Source organism: Stylophora pistillata, chromosome 3 (assembly GCF_964205215.1).
Source record: "Stylophora pistillata chromosome 3, jaStyPist1.2, whole genome shotgun sequence".
NCBI lineage: Eukaryota > Metazoa > Cnidaria > Anthozoa > Scleractinia > Pocilloporidae > Stylophora > Stylophora pistillata.
Genome location: NC_142521.1, coordinates 31892121 through 31913817, shown reverse-complemented (window position 1 = coordinate 31913817; position 21697 = coordinate 31892121). Strand labels below are relative to the sequence as shown.

At 36.3% G+C, this 21697-nt stretch overlaps 2 protein-coding genes across 7 annotated transcripts; both read left to right on the top strand.

Annotated features, from left to right (window-relative positions):
- The first annotated feature begins 1216 nt into the window (after positions 1–1216).
- Positions 1217–13356, top strand: LOC148735656 (death domain-containing ATP nucleosidase-like). 4 transcript variants are annotated; one of them, XM_088754297.1, is made up of 6 exons: positions 1220–1357; positions 6920–7070; positions 8292–8982; positions 10436–10726; positions 11251–11301; positions 12047–13356. In XM_088754297.1, the coding sequence occupies exons 3-6, from the start codon at positions 8304–8306 to the stop codon at positions 12328–12330; spliced, it is 1305 nt and encodes a 434-aa protein (XP_088610423.1). In that variant the 5' UTR covers positions 1220–1357; positions 6920–7070; positions 8292–8303; the 3' UTR covers positions 12331–13356. The 4 variants fall into 4 exon arrangements, with proteins under 4 accessions (XP_088610424.1, XP_088610422.1, XP_088610425.1 ...); XM_088754298.1 differs by lacking the exon at positions 6920–7070 and having other exon boundaries at positions 1217–1357; positions 10541–10726; XM_088754296.1 differs by lacking the exon at positions 6920–7070 and having other exon boundaries at positions 1217–1357.
- Positions 13357–14561: 1205 nt separating this feature from the next.
- Positions 14562–20664, top strand: LOC148735655 (cleavage and polyadenylation specificity factor subunit 3-like). 3 transcript variants are annotated; one of them, XM_088754307.1, is made up of 6 exons: positions 14562–14637; positions 15029–15092; positions 16070–16167; positions 17159–17204; positions 17823–17875; positions 18291–20664. In XM_088754307.1, the coding sequence occupies exons 2-6, from the start codon at positions 15090–15092 to the stop codon at positions 18394–18396; spliced, it is 306 nt and encodes a 101-aa protein (XP_088610433.1). In that variant the 5' UTR covers positions 14562–14637; positions 15029–15089; the 3' UTR covers positions 18397–20664. The 3 variants fall into 3 exon arrangements, with proteins under 3 accessions (XP_088610433.1, XP_088610434.1, XP_088610435.1); XM_088754309.1 differs by lacking the exon at positions 14562–14637 and adding an exon at positions 16376–16506 and having other exon boundaries at positions 15051–15092; XM_088754308.1 differs by lacking the exon at positions 14562–14637 and having other exon boundaries at positions 15043–15092; positions 16070–16506.
- The last annotated feature ends 1033 nt before the right edge of the window (positions 20665–21697 follow it).

Here is a 21697-nt window from a genome sequence, read left to right as displayed (position 1 = left end):
AGACGCTTCACTCTTAACTTGAATATATCTCGATCATATTAGTGTAGAACAAAGGAAAATATTACCATCAGGTGTCCCCGCTTCGACTGTATTTCAAATGTTCCGCTTTCAATGATGTCTCGTGATCTCTAATTTCGGTAAATTTGGTTGTTGAATCTGTAGCCAAGTTGATGTATCTACTCTCTCTTTCGGTGTTGTATGATTTACTTCAAAATATTTTTTCGAAATGTTTCAATCGACCTTTGTGAAGAGTTTGATCGTTTACGATTGGCGGGAGAAACATTTGAAGCACGCCGCAGCTAGAAAAAGGTCACGAAATCGAGCAATCTTTGACAATAACGTTGAAACAGCTTGGGATGTAAGTCCTATGCTGCTATCACACACGAGAAATAGCTTTATCGTTACGAGATAGTACATTGAATTTCATTTTTCTTGAGACTTAATTTACTTTAGCAACAAAATTAGATTTAAAGCTAACCAAGTTAATGAAATGAGTGAAATGCAACTGACTAGTAGTGACGCACTGAATAGTTATAATAGTGATATATATAATGTACTGGTCGCCATAAGTGTGTCCAAATTTGTGGATTGTATGCGCTGGTTTAGCATTTTATCGACATAAAAAATGGAAAGTTTAAATTTCAAACAAGTCTATTTCAAATATCAGTACATTGGGTGTATTGTAGGATATCATAATCAGCACGTTCGATTAATTTACAAACAAACCTTTCCGTTATTTTTTACAGGTGTTCATTTGAGCTGAACGGCGGGATTCCGCCTGATGTAAGGCGGGATCTTTTTCGCAGTTTAATCACGACAGGGTAATCATGTCTTTAGTAGAATTTTGATTCATCTCACTGAGTAACGTGAGGTTTAGTTGCTGATCAATGTTTTTGCGTTCAACGCGTAGATAATGCATATCAATCGCCTCGTCACGGTCTGTAGGATGTGTGTCTTCAATTAAAAAAAAATTATTGAAAAGAAAAAATCTTGAATAGGGAAAGCTCCGAAAGTGGAGTAAAAAACCTCTGCATAGTACCACACAAAAAACGATTGGTTACGAAAACGGAATTTATCAGTCAGGTCTTCCTATTTGTTTCTTGTCTTAGCCATTAACTCCCGAGTGAGGTTACAGCCTGAATTCAGATTGAAGTTAGCTATGCTTGGTCAGGCAACCTAATAAATTATTCACGCATTTGCAAGTCTGTAATGAAGCTTTCTGAGAAGTGGGAAACTTTACGAGTAGTTCGATACACAATTTACCATACTCGCAGCGTACAAAGCGCTATCGTTTGGCTCCAACGTTTTATTCGCAAGAGTCAACTACGGACATTTTCATTGCAAAGAGAAAGTGAAGGTGAGAAGGGAAAGTGATATATTTGGACTGCCAAGCGTCATTCTTTACACGTGATTTGTGCCGAGCTGGGAGTTTATCGATTTCTGAGAAAAACTGTGTTAATGATAGACATATAAGAGCCATTGATGAAGAAATTTTAAACCAATTATTTTATTCACATGACGCGTAAATGATGAAAACAGTAGAGAAATTACGCGAATCATTTTCAAAATTGCATTTACCCGTTTGACTTGGTCTTCAGTCGCTCTTATCACTCCTCGATCGATAGTCCGTTCAATCGATTCCCTTTCGACCTAGTAAAAGTGCTGAATATTTTCAGTTGGTGATTGTATTTGCAGCATTACCGAAAATTTTAGACGAATTAAGTCTTAAGCTAGTGCAGCGATAGTCGACGCTTGACCAGACGCTGAAACTGTTCGCTTAAGTTAATCTGAATTTTAAAGCAACGATAGGGGACAGGATCGGGTCGATATGTAGCTATCCGTTCTTCGCTAGAAGAATCTCAAAAAATCTTGTCAACTATGTCCGCTTTAGAATATGGTTTGTGAAGAAGAAGCAGCGTGTTTTTTTGTTTTTTTGTTTTTTTTTTGCCAAGAGAGAGGCTCCAAGCATGACTTGTTCGATCTGATGCGATTTGCACTGAAGCAAACAGAATTAAAACAATTGCTGTGTGATAGCTATGTTGTAGATGGACATGCAAGAGCGTGATTGGCGTTGACTTTCATAGCCTACAGCCACTCAGTTCCATTTCTTTCAAGTTTATCACGACACCTGAAGGATTTTAAGGCTAGGCGATGGAATCTTAGACAAGGAGAATTGATTCATAACTTGTGCTTTGAGTGTAGGAAAGATCGCATATGTCCAAATTTTCATTTTTCGTCCATGTTTCTTGAGATCTTATCAACGCAATGAATTTCTTTATTAGACCTGTATGCAATTTTACTTATCTCCTTGGTCTCTCTACTTGAACGATTGCGAAGTTGTGAGGCAGACATCAAAATTTTTGTTTTCGAATCTTCACTGATTCGCGCTTCGGTTCACTCAATACAAACGAGTGAACTCTAGCGATTTGTTTACGCTTGCTTTCACGGTCTCCAGGCCTTTGAATTATTTTTATGAATTTAGCTTTAATGGCAGTCGTAGCTATGGTCCTTTTCTCAGATGGATTTTATAGACATCGTAGTATTTGATCGTATTTCATGCACCACAGTGGAAACGAAGTTCCTGCAAATTCCAGCTGACTTCGAATTTCAATTGACCAAAACTTGAACTCATTTTTAAAGATGAATTACTTTTTAACTGTTTTCATAACATTCATTATCAATTGCTATCATCCCTTTATCTTTATCATTTTGCGAGTCAACCAAACATCCCACTTTATACACCCTTCCCATTAACTGTCTCTTGCAGTGATAGATTGATTGGTATCCTTTTTTGGCTTGAACCTTGTGATTATTCATGTAGCTTCATCCTCTGAATTTACAAGAATAGGAACTTAAATCACCAGTAGAACCTGACAAAGGAGATCGATTCAACACCACTCGCACTGTTACTGTGTGGTGATAAGAAAATGAGGATTTCAGAACAATTACTTATAGTTTAACTTGTTGTCAAGTAATTCATGGATTCATTCTCAATTGTCATAAATATGTCGTCAATATATAGCACAAACGTTCTCTCAAAGTTAGTTTTTAACGTCACTTTTTGAATCCTTTAAATAAAATTTGATTTTTAGCTGTGGTTTCAGTAGTTTTAAAATTCTCAGTAATGATGACGAAAATATAAACAATAATCTCAAAGTTACTTCAAAATAATTCAGCTATCGTATACTTGAATTTTTCTCAAAAGAATTTGTTTGGAGAATTGATCGATTAAATTATGAGTTACTTGATTCCATAAAGTATGCACCACTGAAAGGTGAGTTTATAGTGAATTAGTTACCAACGGATCATCTTAAACAGAGTGGCCAAAATAGTTACAGCATGCAGTGAAAGGGCTAATCAACGTGAAAAATAAGGATGATAAATGTTTTTATTACAATTACCTTTTGCATATGCATAAGGTTGAGACAGTTAAATATCAACCTCGTGTCAGTAAATACAAAGAATATGAAGGAAAAATGAAGTATTATGACCTCAATTCTCCTGTTATTATCATTCAAGTAAGTAAAGTGGAAAAAAATAACATTTGCATCAATATATTCGGTTACAAAAAGAAGTGTTTCTTTCATTGCAGATCTCTGAGTTCAGTTGTGAAAATGAAATGAGCCAGTTAGTTATTTCAGATAATAATGGTAAAAACCATAATGTTTATACAAGGACTGAATTACAATTGTACATATCAAAAGATCTAAATCAACAGTAAAAAACTTTCGCAACCGTTGTAAAACCAAATCGGTAAGCGATGAAAAGAAGAGTTTTAGAAGTTAGCTGCAAGACTGACTTTCAATAGTATATCATCTACAACGAAGATTAAGTTGGTCGAAAACAATTCAAGGAAATGCTCACAATTGACCATTTAACTTATATAGGTGCTTGTATATTGGATTTCAGTGAAACATTGATGTACAACTTCCACTGTAATTATTTCTTGGCTAAGTGTGTTGAAGCCTGTGATCATCTATAAATTGAATTTGATAAACTATACAAATTTTATGAAGATATTCAAGAGGAAATTGTAACGCCTGTCACTGACAGCATAACAGAATTTATCATAGATTTAGACTCTATCAAAACGCAAAATAAGTATTTGAGAATAATTGGAAAATATCCTAACAAATTCTTATCGCCATAAATTCCTAACAGAAAGATTTTATGAAAGAAAATGACATGTAAATTAAGAATTTTAGGAAAGTCATTAATTATAAACTTTTACACCAATCTATCAATGGAATATTTTCAAAAGTAACATCAGGTCTCCGTGTAATGGCATTCCTTCGAATTGTGATTTTGCTCCAATCAGGTCTGTTGTCAGCCCTCTCCTTTTTTAATTTTTTTCCTTTTATTTTCAAGAAACGAGAAATGGAAGAGGAGTATAAGAGGGTGAAACATGAGTCTTTCCAGCGCTAAATGTTGGTGCTGCACCATCAGAATTATCGGTTTGTGGTGGTAAACCAAACCTTAGTGCACCCTTTCCTGTCAATGCTTTCACGATTAAAGAAATACCTATAGGTGCTAAACGTGCACCGAGAAATACGCCTTACTGTGATTTAGTTGGTTTATTTTTTTTAACTTGCTGCTACTTAATAGTACATCAACAATGTATTTTTTTTTTTTTTGCTGTAAGCATATTTTATGTTTTATCAACTGGTGTTTTTTTTCTTTGAGGGATTAAAAGCTGACTATCTGTTGCACGAAATATTTCATCACTACCTAGATATCCTAATTCACCCAAAGCACCTTGCACCAAATAAGGAAGAAACTTTCCGGCTACCTTTGTGGCAAAAGAGAGAGCTTTTGCTCCCAAACTTACCAAAACAGAACACAAACATCCTCTCTCTTGAATTACACTTCTTATTTGTAATTTTGAAATCTTAATGTTAAAACCTGTTTTACTTTTTGTGCTTTTAGAAGTTTAATTATTTATTTGTTGTTTATTAAGCAAAACCTGATGATTACCAACAAAATTCTCATGAGATAACCTTAAAGTAATGAGACTCTTTTTCTCATGTGCACTTTGAATTAAGTTTTCTCCATTCATTTTCCTTTGAATTTACGTTATATGGATGATACATTATTCTCATATATAATAAGATTATACAATTTTCATATTCAAACAATGACCAATTTATTATCAATTTTCTCAATCTTACAAGTTATTCATGTAGAATCACGGAATGAATCCTGTAATCACCTTTACATGCTGCGTGCACTCTACAAAGAAATACTTTTTGGCTTTGGATCTCTTGTAAGGTTATCTGCCTGATATGTAAGGTTGAATCAAATTAGATTTGGTGTAAATACTATAATATTTATTTAAATTCAACTGCCTACCTGTAATATGATAATCATTTCTTATCACACCTACCATAAATCATTGATTATACGTGCCTTGTGCTTAGCATCAAATTCTGTCTTTGCATAAAACATACCATTTCCATATTCCATACCACAACCACTAAAGTAGAATTATCTCCGCCTGCATTCAAGTTAAAGGTGTGCATTGCATATGGGTTTTGATCTGTATCATTTGTTTTTTCTCTGTGACGATCGGATATAAGAAATTATTAAAAACTGGATCATTCGATAATGCAATTCAAGACTTTTCATTGGCTTAGCCATTATGATATATGGGCCAATATACCATAATCTACAAATATGGTATGCGTACGCGTCAGCTTAAAATTAAAAGGGAACTAAAAAATTTGATAAAATTTAATAATTTCATTTAACTTTTTTAATAAAACAATTATTCCACTTGTGCTTGTTGGATATATATATCTTATTAACCAAGCGCCAGGGCCGTACTGGGAGAATATCGGCCCGAGGTCTTGACAGTACGGACCGAGCGCAGCGAGGTCCGCACTAAAAAGACCGAGGGCAGATATTCTTCCAGTACGGTCCCGAGCAAGCTTGGTTAATAAGAGATTTATTAAACGACTGAAGTTCAAAGGGACACAAGTGCGGTATCATTCGGGACCATTCGGGACAGTGCCCGGTCCAATACTTAGAGAATATTGGACCGGCAATAGAGCACTTTGATTGGTTGATTTTAGTTATTGGCCCTCTGAATGCCCGAGTCGTGTTATAAGAGATGATTATAGCCAACTAGGCACTACGCGCCTCGTTGGCTATTTATCATCTCATATCCAACGCGCGCCCGTGGAATAATTGTTAAATATCTTTTACATCATCTATACTTGCTGGAATCTTAAAGAAACCGGACATGGAGCAAAGTACGGTTTGGTTATTGCTCAATGTTATTGAGTTCAACGCGAGGAGAAGGCATATTAATCATGTCTCTACAGGTCTGTAGGATATGCAATTCCAGGGTTAAAACACAAAAGACCAAAAAATTTGTTCGGAGGCAGTGCCCCAAGCTGTGGGGCTATGGCGAGTGAAAAAAATATTCGGCGACCAGCAGATTTTTTTGTTGAAATTAATTGAAAGGAAAAGAACACTGGGAAAAATGTATTGATCCTTTGTCGAATGATCAAACGAACAAACGCCACTATCTCCTGTCTTTCTCTTTTTCTCTCTCGCCCTTTCGTAACTCTCGGATACGCATAAACCTAAATGGAGCACCAATTTCGTTTGAGATCAACTTTCTTTTACATTACATGCAGTATCTGAGTCTAAACTTCAACTTCGCATTAAGAAGTATGGTGACTAAATATCAGGTGACTCGAGATGTCATTTACAATACGGAGTGTTTTAATACCAATACTTCAGCTCACTAGTCAAATGAAGAGATTTTTTGAGTTAATTAATCGACCGAAATTGCTTTAAACATGATTATTTATTGGATCTCAGCAATTTTGTAGTAAACCATTTCTGCTTCCTGACATCAGAGGGGATCATACTATGAGGAGAAATTAGATACTTGATACTGTTTGGATTATAGGTTAGAATCGTTTGTTGCGAGATTAAAAAGACGAGATTAAAAGGCGAGGTAAAATGTAGATCTGCGTGGATTTGGATTTTCCTTATCTCAGTGTGATGGATATGGTTCATGAGAGGTCAATAAAAAACAAAGATGTATTTTCAAGCTGAACGTAAGTTCTTTATGGTAGATACAAGGTTTGCCTCATTGAAAGTTCCCCCCAACGAGTTCACCCATAATACTAAGACGACTTCTTCCCATCTATTCAATGCTTTTTTCATGAGTTTTCCTGTAAGTTGTCAGTAAGCACGCTATGTAGGACCTTAGTTTCTCTTGAATATTTGCAGTCATGCTCTTTTACAGCTCATCCTATACATATCCCGGCGTTCCTTAGGACTCATTTATAAGCAACAATGGAGCCTTTCTGACTAGTCTTTACGGCTGGTCCGCTGGGTGCAAATACCCTGACCAGATTAACAAGGAAACAATATTGCTCATTATAATCGCATAAATTACTAAGCCCTCTGGCCTCGTTTTCGTGCTCTTTGACCATGCAGTCCCTGAAGCCTCTGACTTGATTCTCAGCCATACGGATTACCCCGCGATTGTTCTTCTCACCATTTCGACTCTTTCTTGACTCAGAAGAAACGAATTTGTGATTCCTACTGCAGAAGGTTAGTTACGAATTGGGATGACTCGAGTCTACCGAGTTTACGGTAGGTACGAGTATAACTTTTTGGCATGTTCCCACCAATGGCGTAGCTCCGCTTTCTGCATATAAACCCACATACAACTCACAATCCCTCCAATCGCTCTTACGAAGGGCTAACGCTCGAAACGTCAGCTTTTTTATTCGTTACGGTGGCCACTTTACAATTTCAACTTAGTTGATTTGACCAGATTACCCCACCGACGCAGCACCACTCAGTTTCTTTAGAAACTTTTAGCCTTTATTCATTTAAAACATGTTGTCGAATTGTTTCAATCGGCCGGCCTTTGGGAAGAGCTTTCATCGTTTACGATCAGCATCCAACTCCTATGCTACAACTACAGTTAAGTGGAATCTGTTCATCGGCCTTATCCTCACAAATAAAAAGAGCTTTTTCGAGAGATGAGTATATGCTAAATTTAGTTTAACTTGAATCTTTCATTTCATTAACAAAAGTAGACTTAAACTTGACCACATGAGTGGGTATATTTTTAAACGGCGATAGTTTGACACTGAGTGAAGAATATTATGAACTGATTGCAATAATTATATAAGTGAGTCGAGTTTTGTGGAATGTATTCGTAGATTTAGCATTTTATCATATGAGAAAGGTACTGAGCATACGGGTTGGTGAAACTAACTCATTTTCAGGTCGCCTGAAGAGATTTTTGTGTTTATTCTTAGGCCCTATGAAACATGGCAAACCGGGAGCCCCCGAAAGTTACAGTTCGAGTGCTAGAGAAAAATGAACTCACTGGGATGGAAAAGCGTTGGGAAGATATCGAGAAAGAATTCTTGCCTGTTGATATTATTCTCCTGACAGTGAAGGACGAGGAGCGCTTAAGTTGCCTCACGTTCCTCAGCCGGATCGCAATGGGTTATAACAGCTCGGTTGGTGATGTGTACTTCGGGTATATTGAAGGGTCAGTTCCTCTAAAGATCGCAGTAATTCAGTGCTCGATGGGTTCCAGTAATCCTGATGGTTCCCTGATTAAAGTCAAAGATGCAGTCCCAGTCTTAAGGCCCAAAGCGGTGTTCTGTGTTGGTTACTGTGGTGGATTAAACACGAAGAAGGCCAAGCTCGGGGATGTAATTATATCCTCAAAGTTGATAACCTATGCTTTCAACAAACAAGGAAACAACGGGATCATAGATCGATCCCATATAGTTGATCCAAGTAGGAATATAGCTACTCTTATCCCGAATATTGGAGACGGTTGGAAAGCTCCTTTGGTAAACGCAGAAGATCTGAACGTGACGGTACGTAATGATGGCGTGTTTCTCAGTGGTCCTGAGGTTGTTGATAATAAAGAACGTCGGGATCAATTGATGAAGCGATTTCCCGATGCAACTGCCATCGAAATGGAAGGCGAAGGTATTGTTTGAATCACTCCATAACTTGATCAAGAGCTCTAATAGATCCCATAGAAACAATTACAGAAGGAAAATGTACTTAAGAGGGCATCCATGCAAAAATCAAACAAAAATAGAATTTTTGTGAAAAGGCCCAAATTGAAATTGTCTTTATTTTTGCACACAAGTAGCTCAAATAATAAGCTAAGAAACACTGTGTGTTTTTCCTCCCTCAAACCTTTTCTTTTCAGTATTTTCAAGAAAAAGGAACGTTTTGCTTTTACCCCCCTGGAATTGATGGATCGGGTCATAAAAGGTCGCTCGATCCGCGTTTCAAGTATTTTGCATCTAGGGAATCTAACCGAAGTTTGCTCTTTCACAGACTCTTCCACTTCTGTAAAATATAAGTTCTGTAGCAATTGTTGTTTAGTAACTTTAAGTCACACGAAAAAACCTGCAAAAAGATGCTGGTGAAAATAACCTCTCTTAACCATTTGTCATTTGTCTGAATTCCATCAAACTCTGTATGTAAATTTCCGAAGGAACAGGATTCAAAATTACTTAAAATTTAGCGTGGGCGAATGTGCTCTTGAAGTAGGAATCTCTTCAAAATAACGCACTGAAGAAATAAAATCACGCAATATGTTAATTGCGTGACCAAAACCTAAGGAGCATTTCTGTCTTCGAAATAACTTCGGATTGAATGGGAAAACTTATTTAAAGTTGAGTAACATAAGATTGCATTTTACCGTTCAATTTCCTTTTTTTTTTTTTTTTTGCAGAGATATTTTTTCATTGTTCTGTCTAGTACGTAGTACGAATATGCACAAGAACGAGTGATCATGAAGAGCAGACGATTAGAGCTTAGCTGGTCCCTCGCATACGCATCTTGGGCTTTTCCTCCTTGTTTAACTTGTCATATGTCTTTACCTGTCCCTTTCAATTAGCAATGGACCAAGGGGTGGTTCGGTCGACATAACTTACGTAAAAAAGAAATAATAAGCTTAAATATCCATTAGCTCTAATTTTGCCCTTATGTTTTCCTTAGTGTGGTTTTTTTTTTAATTTAGGAAAAAATACTCAGCGTTTCTTGTCTGATTAAGGCAAAAATAGGGACAATTTCAATTTATGAGCCTTGCCTCAAATATTACATTTTTGTCTGATTTTTGCACGGAAGTCCTATTAAGATAGTTACAACGCTTTAAATTTTTTCTCTTAGCCAAAGGCGCTGTATACCAGCAGCCGTTCCTTTTTAGCGGTTTTTTTTTTTTTTTTTTTGCATTTCTGTTGTTCGGGAAGCAAGTCAACCCCTCTCTCTCTTCAATCGTTGTCTCTGCTTTATACTGAATCAAAAGCCGTTTTCCGTTGGCTTCGTATTCGTATGCGTTATCTTTGCTTGCTGAAAACGACAGGATACATAGAATATATGTGAACGTTAAAAGGAGGAAAGACGAATTAATCATTTTCCTTTTAAGGATTTGTATGTAGAATACTGAGTATAAGAAAAAGAACGATATTTCACCGCCTTCTTTGTCTGCGATACATAAAGTTCGTGGCAGAAAATGGTCCATTCTTGGTAGGTCTATTTCCCGCCGCCCGTAACCTTGGCATCGAATGGATAGTCATCAAAGGAGTGTCAGACTACGCTGATGGTAACAAATCTGGCACTGACTCTTGGAGACTATTTGCCAGTGTAATGGCAGCCTCGCTTGTTGCACACTTTTTATGTCGAGGACATTTGTTTAAGGACTGGCCTCACTATCGCAGTAAGTGACTATATTTATGATGTATGATCGACTGATTCCGCAAGACCTGCAAAAAGCGATGCTGCGCTGCGTTTATATTAGTTAATTTTTAAACAGTTGATTGTCCAGATATATGCATTAAACATATGTCTATGAACTAGTAGTATTTTTGTTCTGAGACTGAGGAACCAGTTCGGTTCTGAGGGCTAAAATTGTGTTTTAATTTCCTGTGCGCCGTTCCCCTTTCTCCACCTATCATGACAATGGTACCATGAGGATGACGGATAACAAAAATATTTCCCAATAATCAGAAAGAAACAGTCATCCAGTAGTCTATCAATCCTTAAAACAACAATAACTTAGATAATATCAAAAGGTAAACTTTGGGCACCTTTTGGCGTTAGTAATTCTGCAATCTAGAACAGCCAGATGAGCATAAATAGAGTGCGGCAAAACATTTTGTGCTAAGTCTATTAAGTCTCGCGAAGATTTTGAAAGACTTTTTACTGTAAGGGCATGATATAACTTTCTTTTCATGTTCTTAGATCTAAAGAGACGGTTGTCGTCCACTCATTCGGGAGCAGAGGACACCCGAGGTAATTATTGTTTCCAAAGTGAACGCATACACTCTTGAATACTCTCTGAAGGGAGCTTAAAGTGCTTAATAAACCCAGATTATTACCTATGCTGCATGGAGGTGAGGAACAGACCAAGTGCTTCTCTATACTCGAGCTTAGATCTGAAAAGTGCAGAACAGACGCTCGAGCAGAACAGTGCAGTGATAAGAGGATAAAGGTTGAGCTGCATAAAAAGGGTTGAGGACTTAAAGATACACAATCTGTCTTTAGTAGCAAAGCCGTGCAGCAGCAGGACAAATACAACTATCGTATTATTTTAAAGGCTGTGAACAAGACAATATCGAGAACAAAATATTACAATTAGGACTCTGTAGAGGTACTGATCAATTTTCCTCCCTTAGTCATTTCGTTGCAATAGCATCGCATTTGAGAAAAAAAAAACTAATCATGGTAACATGAGACGAGAGATTGTTTGCTAGAAAACGTAATTTGTGATTTCCTTGTTGGAGATGGTTGTCGGGTTGTACGCCAATGATCAGATCCTAATGAGTTTGGAAAGCTTTCTAAGTAGCTTCTTTTGGGAAAAGTCATTTACCCTCTACTGCAAACGTCTCCTCGCCTAAGCCTGACATTCCGTAAGGCCAACCATTCGATATCGCATCATACCAAAAACATAAATCACCTTTCCCTACATTTGTTCACCTTATTGCTAGATCGTTAAAGCTTCCTTTTTAACTTTTTCCTTTCCCATTATTAACCTCAGCTAAGGTTAAGGCTGGAAAACCAACAGACGAAGAGTTAGAGGAGCTGTCTCAGAAAATTGGAGTAAAATGGGAGTCATTGGGGAGACGCCTAGGATTCGACGACGCCGCAATAACTTGCTTTTGTCACGACAATAGGAGGCTGCAAAAGAAGGCTCACAGTATGTTAAAAGATTGGAAACTAAACAAAGGCGAGGGTGCCACTTACACAGTTTTGTACGATGCTCTGTGTCACAAATTGGTAGGATGTAAACTTCTAGCGGAAAACTTTTGTTGTGATTTGTAGAAAATGCCGTTCCTTATTTAGTCACTTCATTGATCCTCTCTTGATTATAAAGATGAGTCATTTCTATATTATTTCATATGTATGTCTGAAAACTGCATAGAGTGTCTGTATTGACGGGCATTCGCACTTAGTAAGTCTTTCATTTTACTTGCACTTAAGGATATGGAAAATTTAGCTTTGGAGAACAGATCACGGTTCGCTCTTATTTTTTCAGTGAAGAACCGTTGCGAAAGAACATCAAATATGGTAACACGCGAGACATCTTAATTAACCCTTTACACTTTGATATTAGAAAGCATTTTTTACTTTACTATTCTCTCGGTCTATTCACTCCTTACTTTTCTCTTAAGCGACACTGTAAGGAGAAATTAGATACTGGACAATTTAGGTTGAGGGGTTCACCGTTTATGGCGAACTCAGAATATGAAGTAACAGTTTGATCTTGCATAGAGTTAGATTTTCCTTGTATCAGCCGTGTGATGGATATAAATACAGTCGAATCCCAATAACTCGAACCCTTGTAATGTCAAACCTTGCGCTAAATCCAACCAAACTCAGCCGATATCCACTGGATTTCCGTCGTACATTTACTTAATTTTATCCTCGATGACTCGAACCCCCGGCTATTTCAAATCAGTCTTCCCTTCCCTTCCCTTCCCTTCAGGTCATTCTAGTAACAAACGGTGTACTGCAGTACAATGCATTTACGTTACGTTGCAATTTCTGATGTAATTTATTGATCCATTTGAATTCCACTTCTCTACAATTAAATTTGAAAAACGGTAAACACCGTTTTTCTATTTTTCTGGGTCCTTTGTTTCACTCCCGATAACTCGAATAAGTCGATACGTCAAAACTTTTTCAATTTCCCTTGAGGGTTCGAGTTATCGGAATTCAAATGCCTGCCTATAACACTTAGTGGCCTTGGGATAAAGTTTGCATGAGCTGAGCTGTCACTTTGTCATTGTCAAATGTGGAAGGTCAATAAAGATCAATTATAAATGAGGAATGATTCCTCAGCCTGAATTTCCATGACTTTTTATGATTTCTGGAGGTTTCGCCTCATTGCAATTTCGCCCCCAACAAGTTCACTCTTATTATGACCAGCTCTCCCAGTCAAATTAAAGAAGTTCACCGCAATGCTTTTCTAATGTTTGGGGTTTCCCAAATATAAAACCGGTTTCTTCTCAACTAAAGCCATATCATAGTTCTTTAAGCGTGTCAATCAATCCAATCAATCAATCCTTATTTAAATTATTAAATCCTTATTAAATTATTAAATCCTTATTAAATCGTTATGTATTTATTTATACACGTGATACCTAGGAGTACAGAAGTTCTCGTTAAAACTTGTACGTGTATGTACAATTAGAAAGAAAACATAATTTCTGTAAGAATACAAATAATAAGTAGAACTATTAAATAACTAAAAACAGGATCGAAGATCGTAGACAAGAGCTATCATCAAAAATTTACAATATCAACAATATTAACAATAACAATATTTACAATCACTACCGCTAAGCCATGTGGGCTTTAAAAGAACGCTTGAATGAAACATACAGAAATGCTTGAATACAGAAAACATACAGAAATCAGTGTCACCTTCATGCTGCAACGCACAAGTTCGCGATTGACTCAGCAAAATGACCTGCCGGATTTTAATCATCAATATTCAAGCTACGTTTTTTTTTACAAGTTGAAGTCGATCTTCGGAAAAGCTAACTTGGTTAAAGCTAAACTCAAACAAAAAATATTTTCACTATGTAGATTCAACCAACCGCTGGATCTGCATTAGTAACAACCACATATCGGTCTGAAGTTTCAGTCTTACAACAAACGTTTCTCAAAATAAAAAGTTGAGATTTGTTTTTCATTGTATTTACAATTTTGCCACTTGCTTGTTCATCAAACTCGTACTTTTTTTGATGAGTTCCCCATTGAGTCATCAGTAAACGCGCTATGCGTGCCTATCATGTCTAACTGTCGGAAGGAATAAGGGGGGTATTAATTGTGGTGCTGCGTCAGGTGGGAAGGGGAGGGGTTACAAGGTAATCTAGTTTTAACGACTGAGTTGGAAGTATAAATTACCCTCGTTTCGAGTATCAAGAAGGGGTATCGCTCGAAACGTCACCCTCAAAAACTCTCAGTTAATCTTCTGATACATTACGTGTGTTTTACACCACCTTATCTTTGCACTGATCGCGGACGCAAGTTGTCAGTTTTAAAATGGCGGCGACAGTGAAGAGAAAAACCGGAATCGATTGTGCCGCCAGAAGAAAGTGATTTGCTCAGAATAACTCCACTGTAAGTTGCTCGTTACCATACATCTCAAGGTAGCCGTGTAAAGAAGTCCATAGTCTAGTGTTTGATTGGTTCCGATCTGTTGTTGGTTGTTGTTGAAGCCTGCATAAGAGCATGCGGATGCACGTGTGCTAACCACTAAAACTATTTAGTAACCCATCGCGATCGATTTCAGGCGTCCTTCCCCTTAGTTAACTTAGAAACTTCTTTTTAACCGATGCTGTCAGATGTGCTAGCGGACCTGCCGCTGCAAATGAACAGTCGATTAACGCAGCAAAATATAATTTTTACACTCATCATCATTGTTATGATTTTCTGGGAAGCATCTGGCTACTTTCTCAAATTGTTTGGGAATGGATCTGACATTAAACTCTTTACCGGTATGTTTGCTTAGGGGAGCTGGACAAGAAGTAGGTCGGTCATGTCACATCCTGGAATTCAAAGGAAAGAAAGTGATGGTAAGTAATTACAACGTACTCAACCCTTTCACCAGCAGGATTTAAAGGCTACATGTAATTCTTCTGACTGTTTTGCGTTCATTTCTGTCTTGACTGTTTGAGACCCAGTAGCCTAATGAGTGAGCACTGGACTCCAGGTCAAGAAGTCTCAGTTGGAGACCTGGTCTGGTCATTGCATTGTGTTCTTGGGAAAAAAACACTTTACTCTCCCAGTGCTTGTTTCTATCCCAAGCCCAGTCATTCGAAGGCCGATATGCACAAACTCAGGGTTAAATTTGAATCCATATTTCTTTATTTCTCTATTCAAGAGTCTTCTTGTGATAATTTTCCCTATTTTTTTTAAAACATCCAATCATCAAATTGTAAACAAAAAGAATAAAATGTACTGAATTTTTTTTAAAGGTCTCAGATCTGAAATAAAATATCCCTGCCACTAACCCTGGGTTATCTCAACCAAGCTTTGAGCAATCCAGCCTAGGAATTTGACTGGGTAGCAGCAAATTGTCAGGGAACCCTAATAAAATGCAAGGAAGGGAGGGCTAATGTTTCAAAGGACTAGTATCCCATCTGTGGGGGAGGGGGAAATATGCTCCTGCTAAATGGGCTGTTTGGCTTAAATTTTTCTGTCTCAACTGGTCCTGACAAGGTGTCATTGCATTAGTAAGTATTGCTTTGTTGAGAATTTTCCCACTCCTTGTTGCCTTTAGGTATGTAATAGCTCCTATTTCTGGTGTATGACAGTCTGTAATTTGAAATCATTCTGAGTCCTCAAGATTATTGATCAATTCTCTTGTGAACATTGAGGGTCATGCAGGCACAAATAGAACAAAATTTTAAAGAGAGGAATCCTTTGAAAAGATGAACAAATAATGTTCATTGAGACATGTATTTCTGCATAAGGAATACAATAACAGATTACACACAGCTGTACTAATCACTCCCTCTTTTAACTCTTTTTAACATTTCCCACTTTTTAGCTGGACTGTGGAATTCATCCCGGAATGTCAGGAATGGAGTCTCTACCTTTTCTTGATGAAATTGATACAGCAGAAATTGATCTTCTCCTTGTCAGTCAGTGAGTGGTGTATTGAAAAAAATATTATTTGTCTTAACGGAAGTCTACTCATCTTTATCAAATCACAGTTAACCACCAACAAACCATTGCACAGTCTAATGGTCACCTGACCTAAGGATCAAAGAGTACTTGAAACCCTTAAATGAGTGATTGAACAGAACAGGGCCAAGTTCTACAAAGGGGGGATACATGTTATTCTATCCAACAGATAAGATGCTATCCAGTGGTGAAAAGTACTAGGCTATCAAATGGAAAGAGATTTATCTAGTGGATGGTGTTATCCAACCTTAGATCAAGATGAGGCCAGGGTCTGGAAAGGTTTTTTCCTCTGTTAGATGGGTGAGGGGAACTACATGTACACATGTACATTGCATATATAGAGATGTGTGTAAATAATTCAATACAAGCTGTTAATAGAGCCTACAAGCACATGATGAAGAAAACATTTGTGTGTACTTTACAAGGTTAATCCACCTCCTATCAATGGTATTTGATAAGATAGTTACTGTAAAAATCAATCTTTTATTCCTTTTTTGAGCAAATGAGAAGGGGTGTGAGCTTAAAGGAGGGTTTAGGAAGAGGAGAACTTGATGAAACAGTTAAGCATCAATCAGGGCTGTGGTTTAGCAGCAACCATTGGCCCATGGCACCTTACTTTTGCTCTTGGACGACTCAGAAGTCTTAGTTTTTTTTTTTTATAAAAAGCATGTGCTGGGCACCCTGGATTTCAGAGTTTCAGGGCACTGGGCTCCCTTCAATTTTTCTTAGAGCACAGTCTTGTCAATCTTTTATTCTTTAATTGAGCATTAAGGGAGGGGCAGGGAGTAGAACTTGAAAGCCAGAAAAAAACTTATGGTTTAAAATAACATGAGTTGTACAAGTGTATGTATCAAGGAGTAGGGGTTATGTGTAATTTAAATTATCTAGTTAAAGTATTAAAATCACTTTCAAACCTATGTGCAAAAGAAATTTTTCTGTTGTCTATTTCCAGCTTTCATCTAGATCATTGTGGATCACTACCATGGTTTTTGGAAAAGGTAAAAATAGCCACCATAATGTTCTGATGCATGTACATTGAGATGGAATCTGCTGTTCATTTAATTGTATATTTAAAACTTACAATGTCAATATCTTGAAAAAACCTATTCAAGTTCATAAAGGCTGATAGTTTCGAAAGATACTGTTTGGGGCTGCATCAGTGGGAGTAACGAAATAATTTGGATATATCAACGAAGTTGAAATGGTAAATTGGCCACCGTAACCGCTACAAAAGCTGACGTTTCGAGCGTTAGCCCTTCGTCGGAGCGAAGAGTTCAGTAGAGTTAGTTTAATTCTCTGTCTTGTTTCACCTCCACAGCAATGTTCAGTGCTCTTTTAGGAAATCTGTTTCCCCTTCATACCCTGACATCAGTATGCATATTCTCCATACTCTTCTCTATACATTTCTCATGGTGCCAACAAGAAGAATTTGTTTAACAGTCACAACTGTTTTTAGATGGCGATCATTTCGAATCTCATGACCCTGGTGTGTAATTCATGTCTAACACGGTAAGGAGAAATTAGGTGGTAGCTACTCTCAGGGATTGTTGGGTTAGGTCTTAAGATTAGATTCCATTTTATTTTATCACTCGAGGATTTTTTCATTATTTTTTTAGACAATATTCAAAGGAAGAGTCTTCATGACACATGTAACCAAAGCAATATACAGGTAAAATGCATTATTTAGATGATACAGATGAAGATTACTTATTAGGATATACCACACAGGTGGCTGGTGTGGAAGTGATTAGTATTTTGCACCTCTGAGCAGCCTAAGAGACAAATTTACACCTTAGGAGTTTAATTTCAGACCATTTTTCAGTATATTTGACAGAAATAAAGCTTGAAACTAAAACGTTTTGGTATGTGTTTTTGTTAACTCTCAGAGCCTGACGAGGTTAAAGGCTTCAGTGAGTAAACCATGAAAATCAGTAATAATAGTTAAGTTTGGCAAAAGTTAGTCAGTTGATTATTTTAATTACAACTAATCTTTCAAAGGGTATTTATCTATTCAACCTTGCAATGTAGAAGAAAACAGAAAGAACACATTTACATGGTGATTAAATTATTTTTCTTTCTTTCAGACTAATAGCTGTTCCTGTGGAGAATATATTGAGGAAATTTCTGATAGTGAATGTCTCATCAGGATGTTTCTTGTGTATGCTACCGAATCCTTATGAAAAAGACTGAGTAGCAATTTTTTTTTTTATGTATGAGTAACATGTAAATACGTGTTTTAACGCTGCATGTGCACTAGAAAAAAATTACAAGGAGCTCTCAATAGTTCTCAATAGAGATTCAGGGCACCCAGCACAACTCCTACATGAAAAACTTAGGTTTATGTGGTGACCCAAAGGCAAGTGTTAGTTGTCTGAGGTACCTAGGGTGCACCCTTACGGCACAGCCCTGATGTTTAAACCACTTTCTTTGAAATTTTAAATAGCCACTCTTAAGCAATAGGGGAGTCATTTTATGCAATTTAGAGCTCTTGAAATTGAATATCTCTGTGCTTTACAAGGCACAGAAATCTTGTTCTTTTGCTAAGCCTAAATGTTCTTGTTAATTTTGGGCTGTTTTCGTACAGTTTTTCACTCTGTGGAAAGTATATAGTGCTATATAAATATTTGTTTTACCCAAAGTGATTGATATAAATTGTTACATAGTAAATAAATAAGATGTATTTACAGTGTGTGTTAGGGCAATGAGTGACTTCTTCAAACTTAATCACCTGCAGTATAGCAAGTACACGTAGCAGTATGTAAAAGCTGTTACCATTTTTCAAAGTTTTGTATTGTTACATAGTAAATAAATAGGATGTATTTACTATGTATGTTAGATCCAAAAGGTACACTCTACATTGCATAGGAAATACGTAGCAGTATGTAAAAGCTATGTTACCATTTTTCAAAGTTTTGTATTGTTACATAGTAAATAAATAGGCTGTATTTACTATGTATGTTACATCCAAAAGTTACACTCTACATTGCTTAGGAAATACATAGCAGTATGTAAAAGCTATGTTACCATTTTTCAAAGTTTTGTATTGTTACACAGTAAATAAATAGGATGTATTCACTATGTATGTTAGATCCAAAAGTTACACTCTACATTGCATAGGAAATACATAGCAGTATGTAAAAGCTATGTTACAATATTTCAGAGATTTTTATTGTTATATAGTAAATAAGTAGGATGTATATACTATGTATGTCAAGATAAAAAATCAGCCCATGTAACACATAGGTAATAAATAGCTATTTAAAAAGTATGTGAAGTTCGAAAATAGATTTTACGTCGACATTTAAAACCCATCAATTTTTTCAATAGATTCTTCATAGTATCAACATAACCTTTACATGCCCTACAATATGTGGTTTGCATGCAAAATAGTATTTACATAGGCAGTCTCAAGCATTGCATAGGTAAAACATAGCTAAACATATTAAAAACATACTATTAGCTTAGGCTTTAAATATGTCTGATTCTACAAGGGTCGATTCTCTTTTGACAGTTAAAGCGACGAATTTTTTTTTTCATTTTTTCTTTTTAATTATTTTATTCACAACCTTACAAATTACAAATACAGTCACTTACGTAACTTACAGTACAATACGACTACTCACATTATTTACAGTGTGACAACGGTTTACGCTACTTACAAAACAGTTCAAAGCTTACACTACTATTGTTAGATTCTACTATTACTACAAAGTGCCACTGTTACTAGTTTTACAGTATTATAATACACTATACTATAAAATACTAACACAGATATTACTACTTCTAGTATTGCAATTAGCTTAACCAGTTACTTATTTATTAGCCACTTTTTATTAAATTTATCTAAAGTATTATTCTTCATACACACATATTTTTTTTTCTGTTTTAAACTTATTTTTAACCTTTAACTTGAAGCCAGTTATATTGGGCAATATTTGAGTTCTTCTGCAATCCCATAAATATATCTTAGCTCTCAGTAATAAGTAATTAAGTAAAGGGCATTTCGTGATTATAATACCTACAATAACATCTTTCAAGGTAAGGTGTACAAATTATTTTGAAAGACTGTAAAAATAAGATTCAAAATCTCTCCAAAAACTTTTTGTTTTTATGCAATCAAAAAGAAGATGGCTCAAGGTTTCTGATTCAGACTTGCAAAAGGAGCATTTATCTTCTGTGATGAATCCTATCTTAAATAGCTTGGTGTTAGTGAATAATATGGAATTTAGGACCTTGTACTGGAAGGCTCTCACGTAAGGTTCAAAGCTCACTGTGTGAGGCAAGATAAACACTTATTTTTAATTGTTCTTCGTTTAAGTTGAAATCACGTTTTAAAACTTGTGCATTGTTTGGAGATTTTTCCTTTGTGCTTAGGAGCAGAGTGTAATAATGTTTTGATGTCTTTTCCAAAACATCAAAGACCTTGTTGTTGATCATTAAAGAGTGGGAGATTTCCAACACGGGGTTAGTGTTTGTTTTTAAGTGGGACTGTATAGCATGTCGAAGACCCGCCCAAACCAAGAAGTTTGTTTTGTTGATATTATTGAAAATAACATTCTATGAGTCTGTATTATTTAATTCAAATAAGAGATCGTTTACGTAAATAATGCCGGATTCGAAAAAATTTTTATAAAAGACGGACTTGTTATTGATACGAATTACTTTATTGTTCCAAATTATATTTTGCCAGTCTTTTTCTGTATCAAATTCAATTCAGAATTCGGACCACCATTGAAGAAGTTCGGGATAGAATTGTGAGCGAATAGGGATGTCTTTTACATCGTAATTACAAATTCCCATTTGTTTAATGTACGCAAGACATAGATAACTTGATTGGTAAGCGATTAAATTTTAAGTCGTGAGAATTGATTTATCAAATATATTATCTCTGACTAATGTTATGAGTTTCTTTGCTGGTCATGTAAGCAGTTTTATCAATCTATCCGGTGTCTCTGTGTTGAAAGATTATGAAATTGTGAGGTAGACATCAAAAATTTAGTTTTCGAATAGTCTTAATCGGTATTCGGTTCTCACTATACAACTGAGGTATATTAATCTTGCGATTTGCTTCGATAACACCTACTTTGACCCTTGGGCTTTGAGTTGTCTGAGTAACTATTCATAGTTGTTGCAGTTATAATTTCTTTTTCTCAGAGGATTTTAAGGCATCCTAGTATTTTCGCATATTCGTGAAGCATGTAGGGAGGGATTCCCAGCAAAAAGCAACACTCCCAACCGCCATACACCTTGATCACACTAGTGTAGAGCAAGGGCTATATTAATGACTAGAAGTATTGTACATGCCTGTACTACAGAATAATCAGTCAATGCCTAACGGTAAGGATTCATCAGCTAGAGGCTTCACTCCTTACTGACATATGTCTTAATTATAGTAGTGTAGAGCGATGGAAAAGATTAATCAATAGAAGCATGGCACATACATGTGCTATAAAAGGATCAATCTAAGCCAAACATTAACGATTCATCAGGA

Excerpts from the sequence above, each read along its gene's own strand:
- LOC148735656 (XM_088754296.1), top strand. The coding sequence starts at position 8,304 with ATGGCAAACCGGGAGCCCCCGAAAGTTACAGTTCGAGTGCTAGAGAAA. Across the intron at positions 8,983-10,435 it reads CATCGAAATGGAAGGCGAAG|GATTTGTATGTAGAATACTG; the intron begins GTATTGTTTGAA and ends TTTCCTTTTAAG. Across the intron at positions 11,302-12,046 it reads GGGAGCAGAGGACACCCGAG|CTAAGGTTAAGGCTGGAAAA; the intron begins GTAATTATTGTT and ends TATTAACCTCAG.
- LOC148735655 (XM_088754307.1), top strand. Across the intron at positions 16,168-17,158 it reads GATCTTCTCCTTGTCAGTCA|CTTTCATCTAGATCATTGTG; the intron begins GTGAGTGGTGTA and ends GTCTATTTCCAG. Across the intron at positions 17,876-18,290 it reads GTAACCAAAGCAATATACAG|ACTAATAGCTGTTCCTGTGG; the intron begins GTAAAATGCATT and ends TCTTTCTTTCAG.